Here is a 13,784-nt window from a genome sequence, read left to right on the forward strand (position 1 = left end):
CGACAAACATAATGTCCGGTCGAGTGGCAGTTAAATACATAATACTTCCTACAATTTGTTTGTAGAATGTACTATTTACTTTCACACCATCTCCATTCTTCATGAGCTTGAATCCAGGAACTATAGGGTTGTGGACAGGATTGCATTTATCCATATGAAACCTTTCTAACACCTCACTTGCATATTTCTTTTGATTAATAAAGATGCCATCTGATCTTTGCATGACTTCAATGCCCAGAAAATATCTCATTTTTCCAAGATCAGTCATTTCAAATTCAAGCATCATGGATTTTTTGAATTCAACAAACATAAGTTCATCATTCCCAGTAAATATAAGATCATCAACATAGAGGCACACAATTAAAATCTTACCTTCTTCCCCAGCCTTGATGAAAAGAGTATGTTCGTAATGGCATTTCTGAAATCCCTCCTTCATAAAATAAGACTCTATGCGACTATACCAAGCTCGTGGAGCTTGTTTAAGTCCATATAAAGCATTTTTGAGTTTGTACACCTTGTGTTCATTGTCCTTTTGTTCATATCCAGGAGGTTGTTCAACAAACACTTCTTCACTTAGTTCACCATGTAGGAAGGCTGATTTTACATCCAGCTGATAAATTGTCCATTCATTTGAGGCAGCAAGGGCAATCACAAGTCTAATAGTATCTAATCGAGCTACAGGTGCGAAGACTTCAGAATAATCCACCCCCTTTTCTTGAGCGTATCCTTTTGCTACCAATCGAGCCTTGTACTTGTCTACTTCTCCATTCTCATTAAGTTTGGTCTTGTAAACCCATTTTACTCCAATTTTCTTCCCTCTAGCTGGTAAATCTGTCAACTCCCACGTATCATTGTTGTCAATTGCCTCAATTTCAGCATCCATTGCTTTTCTCCACTTTACACTTTTCACAGCATCGACAAAAGAGATTGGGTCAGTACCTGCAAACATTGCTTGATAATCAAAGTTTTCTTCGTCAGAGAAATCTGCTCCACTTTCATAATCCCTCATCCAAGTCGGTGGCCTTCTAACTCTTCTTTCGGATGGAGAAGGTGCACTTAGTTCATTTAACTCAGCAGCCTCTACGTCTTCCATTGTTTGGTGATCAGCTACAATATTACCTTCATTGTTATCAATTGTTGCGTCTTCTTTATCACTTTCTCCCCATTCTAAATCGGCTACAATAGTTTCTTCATGATTGTGTTTCCAATCCCAACAGGTTTCTTCTTCGAACTTCACATCTCTGCTTATTATAATCTTCTTAGATTCTGGATCATATAATCTGTATGCCTTTGATTCTTCGCTGACTCCTAGTAAAACACATCTCACACTTTTGTTATCAAGCTTAGTCCTCTTACTATCAGAGATATGAGCATTTGATATGCAGCCAAACACTCTGAAGTGAGCAACTGATGGTTTAGACCCACTCCAAGCTTCTTCCGGTGTCATGTTTTTAACAGCAAGAGTTGGACTTCTGTTCAAAACATAAACAGTCCAATTCACAGCTTCAGGCCAGAAAATTTTTGGAACCTGTTTCTCCGACAGCATGCTCCGAACCATATTCATAATAGTTTGGTTTTTTCTTTCAGCAACTCCATTTTGTTGTGGAGTATATGCAGCTGTAAGTTGTCTACCTATGCCATTTTCTTTACAAAACTCTGAAAATTCATAAGATGTGAATTCTCCACCACGGTCAGTTCGAAGAGATCTTATAGACAAACCAGTTTCCTTCTCAACACGACTCTTGTAATTCTTAAAAGTGATGAAAGCCTCTGATTTTTCTGCCAAAAAATATACCCAAGTTTTACGGCTAAAATCATCAATAAAGGTGATTAAGTACCTCTTTTTGCTGTTTGAAATTGGATTGATTGGTCCACAAATGTCGGAATGCACCAATTGAAGAATCTGAGAGGCCCTCCATGTGCTTTCTTTTGGAAATGACTGCCTTCGTTGTTTTCCTATCAAACAGTTTTCACACGTCGTAGAAGGAGCTTTAAGTTGTGGGAGCCCATTCACCATCCCTTTTTGTTGAAGAGTTCTCAAACCACTGTAGCTTAAGTGTCCATACCTGCAGTGCCAAAGCCTGGCTTGATCCTCTGTAGAAGAAGAAAAACAATTTTCTTCTTTTAATTGCATCTCTGTGGACAAGATAAACATTCTGTTTGAAGACATCGTAGTCTCCATGATTAATCCTCTTTGGGGATGAAATATTTTACATTTCCGGTGTTGAATGAGGATTGTAAGCCCCTTCTCCTGTAGTTGTCCAACACTTAGCAAATTATTCTTCAACTCCGGGACATAAAACACCTCAGTAATGACTTGAATGATCCCATTCACCAGCATCCTTATGCTGCCTTTTCCCGTAACAGGCATACTTGAGTTGTCTCCCAACTTTACAGTAGCATTAAACCTTTCATCAAGCCTTGTAAAAAACTCTTTCTTACCACACATATGGTTGCTGCAACCTGAGTCAAGAAACCATAGCTCCTTTTTACTAGCTTCTTTGGTTTCTACGTATGCCATTAACAACATTTCTTCACTGGTTTCTGCATAGTGTGCTGTTTTCTCAACTTCATTATGTGGACATTCATACTGATAATGTCCAAGTTTGTGACAATTGTAGCACTCAATGATAGATTTATCAAAGTTTTGTCTACCTCTTCCTCGTCCCCATCCTCTTCCTCTAAAGCCGCCACGACCTCGTCCTCTTCCTCTTGAAGTATCTTCATAGGTTACCTTTAATGCTTGCTCTTCCACAACATGGCCATTCATACGTTGTTCATGTACTAAGAGACTGCTTTGTAACACATCAATAGATAAAGTGTCTAGATCATTTGATTCCTCAATAGAGCATACAATATAATCAAATTTTGGAGTCATTGATCTTAGAATTTTTTCAATGACCACAACATCTTCCATCTTCTCACCATAGACCCTCATCTTATTGGCTATAGTAAGGGTTCGAGCAAAGTACTCGTCAACAGATTCTCCTGCTCTCATGTTAAGAACTTCAAATTCCTTTCGAAGAGCTTGTCGTTGTGCACGCTGCACCCGTGCTGACCCTTGGTACTTCTGCTTCAAAGAGTCCCAAATACTCTTCGATGTGTCCTTGTTCAGAATGGTTTCTAGAACAGATCTATCAATGGCTTGAAACAGATAGTTTTTAGCCTTCAAATCCTTCAGTTTCAGGTCTTCAATTGCCTTCTTTTCTCCTTCAGTGAGTTCTGCCCCTATATCTGCAGTAGGGATTCCATTCTCTATCAAACTCCAATATTCCTTCGATCTCAAAAAGTTCTCCATAAGCATACACCAATGATCATAGTGTCCATCAAGCTTTGGGATTGCGGGTTGCACAAAGCTACTTTCAGTTGTCATCTTTACACACTTAAAAAAAGACTGCTGCTTCTCAATTCCTGATCAGATCTAATAAATGGCTCTGGTACCAAATATTAGAAACTCTATATAGAAGGCAAGAATCAGGAGAATATTGCTTATTCGATTAAACAACTAAATTGGCTATATATAGCCTTACAAGAGAATAAAAAACAAACCCACGTTTACACTTCTACTAATCGTGGTTAGTACTTAGAAAACAAACAACTAATCCCTGAAGAATAGGTATTCTTCAGTCCACTAAATAACTAACAAAATCAACTCCTAAAGACTAGCTCAAACCTAATTTTAACAAATCAAAAGCACAGTTGCGGAACTGTCTGTTTCAACAGTCAAATTTTTTACTTTTGTTTAATTCTTTTTTTTTTTGAGATACAATAAAATTCAGACTCTAACCTCATAGTAACGAAACACATGTAACCTCATAGTAACGGATGCTACTATATGCAACTTCAGTTTTGCTAAAGACAACTATTAGACAAAAATAACTAAATAAAACTAACAAAAGTATTGTCCTAAATTGCTAAACAACACCAACACCAAAAATTGTGTCTATTAAATAATTTTGGGAAGTTAACATAGTTGTATTTAGCAACTTAAGATTCAAAAAATTGTTTGCTAGATAAAACCAATAAATCGATCTCTGGTGTTGTTTAGCAATTTAATAAAAAATATATGGTTGTGTCTAGCAAATAGCTTTATGAAGCAATTATGCAGCTTCATTTAGCATTTGTCATAACTTAAGATTAGTAATATGTCTTTCTCTATAACTAATTATATTACTTTACATGCATCCCATGTCTCCCATCCGCAAAAATGCTTTCATTTCCACATATAACCACAAATCTTTTCCATTTTTTTTTTTTTTTTTTGTTGAGAAACAAATCTTTTCCATTAGAACATTAGAACCCCAAACTTTCTATCTGTTTATTTTCAAAAAAAAAAAATTATATTTTGTAAGTCATATATAAGTATGTAGCATGTATGCTACTCTGGCAAGGGTTTGTTTCAGAATTTCACTCTAACTACATATTTCAATCCGTTGATGGTGTTGTTATACACACTGTGAGAAGGATATTCACAATATAAGAAAAGAGAATTGTACTGAATGATTTGATATTCTTAATAATTACATAAAATCTTTATAAAGAGTTTTACAAAGAGTTTTACAAGAGAAAAGTTTTAACAATATACTATGTGAGACTATATGTATACAACAACAACGATAGAAAAAACAGACTTTTTACCTTACTAATAAGTAATTTCAATGACTAACTTTTTGTGGAAATAATAATGTTAGGCTACCGTTTGGGAAAACAAGAAAAAATTTCGAAATAAAAATTAGCTTTTAAAAACTCAAGAAAAAGATTTTTTTCTTTTTCATAATTAATTTTGTCAAATTTTCTTTTACAGTTTTGGACTACAGAAACTTTTTTAAAAAATTTTGTACTACAAAAAAATTTCTTATTTTGTCTAAGTACCCGTCTAATTTTATTCATTTGTTGTTTCAAGTAAATATTACGCCTTTCAACAAAAAAAAGTAAATATTACGGAAAATCTTTCTCCTTGAATTTTTCATTAGTAATTTTTCACATTCCTCTCTTTAAAATCCTTGATATTTGGCAAATAATATGGGTAAGAAAAGGGGAAAATTGTAGAAAATGATAGTTTACAGAATTCAATCTTCTTTTACTACATTAGGTTATGAAATGATTGATGAGATAAGGGTACAGGAAAAAAAAGATGATGAAATTCTCCAAAAGTGGTAATAGATTGATAGTGTATAAACTTGTGTAAATAATCAAAATAAGTGTATTAGTATTACTACTCAAAGTTGGTAGGCAATTGAATGAACCACTACAAACTCTCTCTCTCTCTCTCTCTCTCTCTCTCTCTCTCTCTCTCTCTCTCTCTATATATATATATATATATATATATATATAATAGATTACTAAGCATGGCATGTATTTTTGTCAACTGATCACTCTCCCACTATAACTCAAACTTACAAAAGAAAAAAAGCTTCTTCAATTCTGTCTCTCCATTTCTTACTCTCATTCACTCTCTCATCAATTGCATTATACTTCAACTCCCACAACTAAATCCCAAACTTGGGTTGTCTTCTCTATTTTCATCTTATAGTGGGTATTTCCATACTTTCTTCCTTTGCCAATTCCTTCTTCAGTTGTTTCTTCTGAAGACAGATTTCAGTACCATAACTTCTCTTATACAATCTTCCTAGTCTTACTGCTCTTAAAATCATTATACTTCCATGCAAATTATCTTCATGATATCCTAATCCAACTTGGGTTTCTATCATTAGTTCCAAAAAACTAACATTCTTAAAGATTTGGGTAGTCCCAATCTCTAACATTATAGTTGGATCTTGGTTCGGTAGACCCTACATAATTGAAGTCCCCATCTAACACTGTAAGTCTCATTTCTCACAAGTTTTGTTGAATTCATACCTTAGATCTAGCTAGATCAATAGAAGTTATGAGGTTCAACTTGGATGGTAGTTAAGTTTCGGTTTTTTTCTTACTTTCTTCTTATTTTCAATTGGATTTGCAGGTTATCGCTCTAGATTTCGATTTCTAATTGCTCAATATACTTCACCAAATGGATGTATTAGGTTGGGACAACCCATTGTCCGCCACGGATTCGTTGACTGTTCAACCATGCCATTGGAGCAACCAGCAACATGAAATAGGAGAAAGTTTCTTAGGTTCCACTTACAATGCTGATCAAGCAGCTAAAGGTTTCTTCCACTTTAGCAATCATCATGAGTTTCAAGGAATTGAAGGATGTGAAAATAGTATTTCGAATTCGAATAGATTATGTGAAATGGTACAACATGAGTTAGCTCCAGCACTAGATTCGATCAATGCTGCTCCAAATCTGAATTTAATGCAACGAGAAGAATCGATGAATCAATATGGAGATGTTGGGACTAGCTGGAGATTAGAACCAAATGTAGATGAGTTATGTTCTTCTTCTTCAATGATCGATACTCGACCTTACAGTATTAGCAGTCCATTTAATGGAATTATGGAAGCTTTTACGACAACTAAAGTCGGGTCGCTAATGGAGTCTCTCGACTGCTTAATGTCCTTGAAGAATAATGCCGAAACATCAGCTAAAGATCAAGAAAACATAGAAAATTTGATGTTTTTAGCTGATTGCAGAAACTTATGCGAGTTCGGTTCTGGAAGTGCTACTGCTGTTTCATCATCATCCGGAGAATCACACAATAATATATCAAATGATGAAGAAACCAAAAACTCACAAAGAGAAACAGTCTCACAAGCTTCTTCAAATCCTTGTATCAATAATAATTCTAGGCCTTCAGGTTCGACAAGTAATTCTTCGAAGAGGAAAGAGCGGGAACCCATCGAAGAGAATGGGATTTACCCGAACTTCAATCTCCTCCAATCAGATTGTTTTACTAACGAGACGGGTTTTCGCCTCATCACCGAAGACCAACCTAAGTCGAAGATACCACGATTAGACAAATCTTCGAATATTAGCTTCCAATTCCAGGATTCATCAGTGTCTTCTGTCGATGAGCCTGATACAGAAGCCATTGCCCAAATGAAAGAGATGATTTATAGAGCTGCAGCTTTCAGGCCAGTGAATTTAGGATTGGAAGTGATAGAAAAGCCTAAGAGGAAGAATGTTAAAATATCAAGTGATCCACAGACTGTAGCAGCAAGACAAAGAAGAGAAAGAGTAAGTGAGAGAATTAGGGTTTTGCAGAAGTTGGTTCCTGGTGGAAGCAAGATGGATACTGCATCAATGCTTGATGAAGCTGCAAATTATCTAAAGTTTCTTAAATCACAAGTCAAAGCACTTGAAACCCTAGGTCACAAATATGATCCTTCTTATTGCACATCATCAACTAGTCTTCCATTCTCATCACTACTACAATTCAACAACACTTTTTCCATGCAAAACCCTTTTCAATTCCCACAACCCTAATCCAAAACCCAAAAGTAGTTAGGAAAAATATTAACCCTAATGATCATGTTCATCATCATTCCATCAATTCTTCAAATTCAAAAATGTGGACCCTAATCCCAAACACATATCATAAGCATCAATTACTCATATACCCAAATCAACAACCTTTACACCCACCACCACAAGCCAAAAGTAGTATAAACAAAGTAGTTAAACTTTTTACATACAAAAAGTTTAATTCATAATTCATTTATGATTATCAAAGATTAGGGTTAGAAAGTGTTGATGATGACATTCTCTTGTTTATTCTTAATTTCTAGGGTTTAGTGTTGTACTTGACTACTTAAGCATGTTTTCCTTGGAGATCTGTGTGTGGGGTTTTTCTAATATACCTAGTTAGTTAACCAACACAAGACATTCCCTTTGGGTTTGTGAGCCCTTTTTAGTCAGTGCCTCTGTCTCCTATGATAAAGCCAAAGCGTGCTCTTGAAATCCACTCCAACTTCAGTGCTTGGCACGTTTAGCCCTTTTTTTCTCATTTTATTCTTTGGGTAGCAGTGAGCCTTGTTGGTGCTGTTACTTCTGTAACTAGTGAACAATTCCTAATGTACCTCATAAACCCTAGAATCATCATATATGTAATATAGTTTGTTGTTGATTTATTTTGAGTATTTTATTCAATTGGTGATTTCTTTCCTTTTATGTGTTCTTTTTTTTTTTGAAAATTAGAATGAATATATTAGGAGAAAGAACTATTTACAAGGGTTGGGGATACAAAGGCGATGTCTCACATCATCCACGTATCCCAATTTAGAACTACTTCAAGATAAGATACATTCTTATATTTCTCTAATCTCCTAATCCATACAAAGATTATGTCATTTTATGTGTTCTTATAATGTCACTGGGTTATGTTTCAAGGATGGAAGAGTGGGTTTAACAGTTTCAATATTTACGCGTTTACACGAAACCCTACAATATATTTGTAATATATGGGTTTTGGTTTAACTAGAAATTGTATCACGTCATTAGAATTATGGTTACATTATATGATTATATGGCACGATATATCATGAAGATGGAATAAGCACAATACTGGCATGAAACAATGCTAAATGGGACTTGGGAGACAATCCTAGACAAGCCATGAATACTAATCCGAAACAGGCTATAAAACAACTAGCTAATACTATTATTACACCTATAAATTATATGCGATAATTCAAGAGGGTAAGCCGCAGCACCCAGGATTCAAACCCACGACATCTTGGATTTTAGAGGAGAAACAAAACTGTTGGGCTAAAGGGACAGGTTCTATAAAACCCTAAACCATATGTGTGAAATAGTTTCTATTGATCACAATGTGGGTTGGAATGGTCGATGAACTTATGGTTTAGGGTTCTTGTAAGAAACAGAGAAGTATTTAGTGTTCATCTTCCCTGAGCAGCGTATGCGGAGTGTGAATGTGCTAATCTAACAGTTCAATTCAATAATCATTAACCAACAACATTTAGCAGATAAAAGAAGACAAGAAAATAACTCTGTATTTCAACTCGAAACGAGAATCAGACCCTAAAAAGACCGATTAGAAGGAAATAAACTTGGGTGCATTTGAAACAGTTAAAATGAAATAAACAATGAGACATCCTTCACCGCGAATATCAATTCCTTTCTTATTATTATAAAGAAAACTTAGGGTTACAATAAAAAGAATCTCAACCTGTTAATAGTATTTATTGAAACAATCATTTTCATCTATCCTAAGATATTTGCAGAACAACAAAATGGTGGGTACTTTGAAACTCTTTTGTTAAAAAGCCTGTAACTTGGTTAGTAACTTACTGAATATATCGCACTGATACTGCTTGTGAGCCAGAACTGAACCCAAAGAGACACTTCTTCCCCAAGTCAGAAAGGAATCTACAACCGGACGAACCAAACATAGATGGGATGAACTATCGATCCTTATAATCCAATACTTTTCTCTAGATTCTGGATTTGATTCAAAAATATCCACGTCATCTGTCAAAGGAAACAAAAGTCTAAGAAAATTCTGCAATATTGAAGCTGGAACTTATAGGTATGATGATGGGCAAAGGACTTATTTGTTATTACTTGGAGGCTAGCCAGAGCCTCCAGACCCATATAGCAGAGCTCAGACAAACAAACACAGACCACCGTTTGGAAAAGGCAGGAGCAAGAGGCCCCATCTTGCTTCGACAAACTTAAGAGGAAATGGTTGTCTGGAGAATTTTGATCTCCCGACCTCTCGCTAATTACCAGGGGTTCTCCAAAGTGGTCTTAACCACTCAGCCAACCAATGTCGGCATATGAGTATCATAGATTTTACTTGTGTAAGGGGTTTACCATGACATGAGGAGCTATTCGAATACAATAAACAGGAAAGCCAGTATAGAGTTTGAATGGACCCCCAGCTCTCAAAGTCTTTACGGCACAATCAAAAGACCCAGTATAAGGATAGTGTCCATGTGCATCTGGTTGCATTTTCTGTATCTGGGTCTTCACATAATCAAAAGGAAGACTACAAGCGGCCGCAAAGAATCCAGAAACAGCACTTGCCCCTGCAAGGAAAAAATTTCAGATAGGAATAGCATACTAATGTTGGTGAAACAGTAAAGAGAGAGATTAAGCAATAAAGTGCAGAAGTGTACGAATTTCAGGAATCATTTCTGCATTTCCAATAGGTGAAGGTTCAACTATTGAATGTGAAGAATTTATAGTATCATAGTGGCTAAAGGACTAGCTAGTACCATACACAAATAGCATTAACCTACACAATTTGTGCAAGTAAACACAAATATCTCGATATACTCATTCGAGTGATTTTGAGTGTCTAATTATCGAGGTATAAGACTCGAGCAACCGTACCAAACACGCAAAAAAGTAGTTAACATGAGCATTTAATGTGCACAGCTGATGGGGATGTCGAAAACTCAGAAAGGATAAATAAATCTCACCAACTACTGTGCTAGCTTCAGAAAGTCCAATTGTATCCCTGAAAAATTCTACACTTTGATCATATGAAGCAAGCATGCCCATGTTTAAAGCCATAGCTCTGACTACGGTCGGACCAGCTCCTTTCCATAATGCAAGAACTCCCTCGTCGTTAATTATGCGTTGCAGTGCATGAAATGCATTTGTATAGTTCCGACGTTGTGCAATGGGTAATGTTGCATCAGCTTGCATCCGAATAAGTGCCAAATCAGCAGGACTACCAACAGAAGCACCAATAGCTCCAGCAGTTAGACCACAAAGAGCTTTTTGATAAAGAGGAAGTGGTTTTCCATCATTAGCAATAATAGCTTTGTTTGTTAAAATCCTGAAACCAGCAAAGGTTGTGAACTATAAGCACTGAAAAATATATGATTGCAAGTGATTACCTGCTTCATGTTTAGTTTTATTTAAAACAAACAGAGAAACAAAGCAAGCCAACTGACTGCAAGTCAGCTGGACAGATACTAGGGTGATAGTGTGAAATTGGCCAAAGCACCTGAGTGAATTGATACAGCCCTGACTCGGCTTTCGGCCGAGCCCGACTGCTTAGACTCCAGCTAGGATTCTAGGACTCTAGGTTACTCCACCAAACCCCTGGTTCAGTTTGGGCAGAGAACTACTCCTGCAGAGATTTCATGCTCAGCTTAGGGCTCGTAAGCCTTTAGTTCATAAGATGTAGCTCCTTGTTTTCTGCTTTATTTTTTGGGTTGTCTTTGTCATGAAGATAATCCTTTGTAAATAAATTCCTTTTTAATATATTCATCAAACTTTAAACAAGGAAAAGGTACATACAGTTTCCACTTGTCTGTAGATGAAAATCAGGGATTTATTAAAGTTTTAAGCATTGTATGTGTATAACAGCACCATGAGTCACGAGGGCACAAGCTTTACAGAACATAATAAGGCAACAAGACCATACTCTTACAAATTCACACTAGTAGCTCAAAATAGATCTAATTATTCGCATTTAACTACTCCTGAACAACTATGCAAGCTAAGAAGTTGAAGAACTCACTTGAAAGAGCCAAGTCGAGCAGTTGTGTATGTAGCTTGGCGAAGCAGTCCAGCTGATAAACCCTGTTGATGATATAGAATCATGTACAAGAATTAGAAAATGGAAATTCCAATCCTACAAGCTAATAATAAGCATAACCACGGTTAACTTGCGAGAACATAATTGGGCCAAAATTTCCAGTTTGAGCATGTATATATTAAAACTGAAGAATGAATATATTAAAAAAGCAAAAAAGAGGACTGAAGGAAAGTTAATTGTCGATGCAATAACTAAGGACTTTTAAAAAAAAAATAACAACAGACCAAAAAGTAGAAAATTGTAGCATCTTAGGTAAAAGAGAAATTGTATATGAAAGGTACCGTTTCCTTTACCCCGAAATTACAAGGTCCCGTCTAACATCCTTGTCACCAGATTGAAATCTACCTTCTTATCTTAAAAACCACTTGGTTTCTGACTCTTCACAAAGTACAGAGTACAGACAACTGCATGTGGGATGACCTCCTGGAGGTCATGGTCTAATTGTGGAAATCTTAAGACTATCCTAGAGGTTGAGAAGATTGCCATAAGATCCGGCAATGCTCCAGTCTCCAAAGACGATTACACCAACCAAAAACAGGAAAACGAAAAAAATAAAGATGATTCCTACAAGAATCTTCTTGAGGTTTCTATCCTTTTACCATGCTCTTAAGAAAGTAAAAAATGCAAGTTAGCAAGTCATGTTCACATCCTCTCTTTGCAATTAAGAGTTTCATCGTTTTAACAATAATATAAGTTCGAACACAATACGAGATGCTAGTAGTAGCTAAAGCTGATCCAGATGAATCTGAATATACAGATTTTTAATGAGACACAAAAGTATCCTTCTCAAGTTTCTGGTAATTAGTCTATATCTACATTTTAAAGTTGCTCACTACCCCACCTCCATCATAATTCATAAATAAATACCGCCTAATGATAAGACAAAACTCTTACCCAAATTCAAATAGCAGACAAATAAATAAATAAATACTACAAGGATGAATAATAACTACTAAGTTGCTTAAGGTGAAAGTACGTGTGACGAAATGTAAAATAAACCTTATAAAAAGCTCCAAGACCCTCTTCACGCAACATTGTTCTTGCTATATGCAACCCCGATCCTTGCCCAAGTTGTATTCGAACCTACAAGAATTAAGAAGATAGATCAAAGAATAATTAGATTTTGTTCACGATTTTATCTACCCTGGGAGAGGTTGTATCACCGAAGAACACTTGTTTTCTACATCTAACAATTGTGTACCAAATATTTCAAAAGATAGAAAAAAAAATCTGAAGTAATTTCCAGCCAAAGTTGGTTTGTGATTTTAAATTTTAAACAAAATTTAGTTTTCAAACTTTCACCACTTTTTTGCCAATATTTCAGAAACAAAAACAAAGAATAGCCCTCCATTCAAACTAAACTAAGAGGAACTCTTACAAAACTGAAAAATTATAAGATTTGGGGTTTCACAATAGAAACTAAAAAACAACATGACCCAACTCAAAAAATTTGTTTTCAAACCTAGAACACACCATTATAGAACAATAAATCATCAAAATTTCAACCTAAACCCAAATCCAGTCATTCAAATACATCTCATAATATTATTAAGTAAAATGTCAAAATGGGGAGTCCTCAGAATGTTAATGAACAAAAAAACTGGATACCCACAAATGATAATCAACATGAAAGGAAAATAGAACAAAAATAATAATGAAAAAGAAAAAAAAATTGTGACCTTGATCATATCGATGGGTTGAATAACACAAGTAGCTAGCATACCAGATGATCCACCATTAATAAACGGCTTCACCGTTTGCCAAACACCTCTTGATTCTGGTTTTTGTTGAGCCATATTTGCTTGATTTTCTCTATTAAAGATTGATGATAGGAGAGAAGAAGAAGAAGTAAACGAAAAAATCAGCGAGTTTTTCAGAGGAAACCGAAGGTTGGCTGATTGATGGAAAGAAGAGGTTAGAAGCGGCAAATACCACACTATTTTTCACCTATTTTACTATTCGTAAAGAAATTCTAAAGACACCACCATTCTAAAGGCGCACCCAAAAAACCTCCTTGAATCAATGTAGTTGAAAGGAAGAGGATACATATAGTAATTAGATTTCAAGTTAGAATTTTTGGGCTTATAATCCAAAAAACGGGCCCTAATAGGACTTTTAGTCCTCTCTAATCCTATAAAGGGTTTCAAAACCAAAAAAATAATACAAATGGATATCTAGTCCATTTGGTGTCATCTAGAGAGAAAACACAAATCCCTAGAATACCAAATAATTTATAATACCTGAACTAAACTTCCATATATATAAGATCTAATTTAAGCTCAAATCAACCAATATTCGTTTCCCTTATTTATCTCCCTGTTTCTC

The 13,784-nt window shown here is 35.5% G+C and overlaps 2 protein-coding genes across 2 annotated transcripts; one reads left to right on the plus strand and one right to left on the minus strand.

The window, feature by feature from the left end:
- Positions 1-5,325: 5,325 nt before the first annotated feature.
- On the plus strand, positions 5,326-8,032 carry LOC147532082 (transcription factor bHLH87-like). Its single transcript, XM_086649453.1, has 2 exons — positions 5,326-5,821; positions 5,963-8,032. The coding sequence occupies exon 2, from the start codon at positions 6,011-6,013 to the stop codon at positions 7,367-7,369; it is 1,359 nt and encodes a 452-aa protein (XP_086505579.1). The 5' UTR covers positions 5,326-5,821; positions 5,963-6,010; the 3' UTR covers positions 7,370-8,032.
- A 967-nt stretch (positions 8,033-8,999) lies between these two features.
- Positions 9,000-13,388, minus strand: LOC147532083 (mitochondrial dicarboxylate/tricarboxylate transporter DTC-like). The gene is made up of 6 exons (XM_086649454.1): positions 13,139-13,388; positions 12,459-12,542; positions 11,382-11,443; positions 10,330-10,691; positions 9,719-9,933; positions 9,000-9,373 (listed from the first exon to the last, which is right to left on the minus strand). The coding sequence occupies exons 1-6, from the start codon at positions 13,253-13,255 to the stop codon at positions 9,317-9,319; spliced, it is 897 nt and encodes a 298-aa protein (XP_086505580.1). The 5' UTR covers positions 13,256-13,388; the 3' UTR covers positions 9,000-9,316.
- Between the last annotated feature and the right edge of the window lie 396 nt (positions 13,389-13,784).

The sequence above is a fragment of the Eschscholzia californica genome, unplaced genomic scaffold, assembly GCF_041429995.1.
Source record: "Eschscholzia californica isolate CP2 unplaced genomic scaffold, dmEscCali1.0.p SCAF_6, whole genome shotgun sequence".
In the NCBI taxonomy this organism is placed as follows: Eukaryota; Viridiplantae; Streptophyta; class Magnoliopsida; order Ranunculales; family Papaveraceae; genus Eschscholzia; species Eschscholzia californica.

Excerpts from the sequence above, each read along its gene's own strand:
- LOC147532082 (XM_086649453.1), top strand. The coding sequence starts at position 6,011 with ATGGATGTATTAGGTTGGGACAACCCATTGTCCGCCACGGATTCGTTG.
- LOC147532083 (XM_086649454.1), bottom strand. The coding sequence starts at position 13,255 with ATGGCTCAACAAAAACCAGAATCAAGAGGTGTTTGGCAAACGGTGAAG. Across the intron at positions 11,444-12,458 it reads GTCTTGGAGCTTTTTATAAG|GGTTTATCAGCTGGACTGCT; the intron begins GTTTATTTTACA and ends TATCATCAACAG. Across the intron at positions 9,374-9,718 it reads GAATAGCTCCTCATGTCATG|ATGACGTGGATATTTTTGAA; the intron begins GTAAACCCCTTA and ends TTCCTTTGACAG.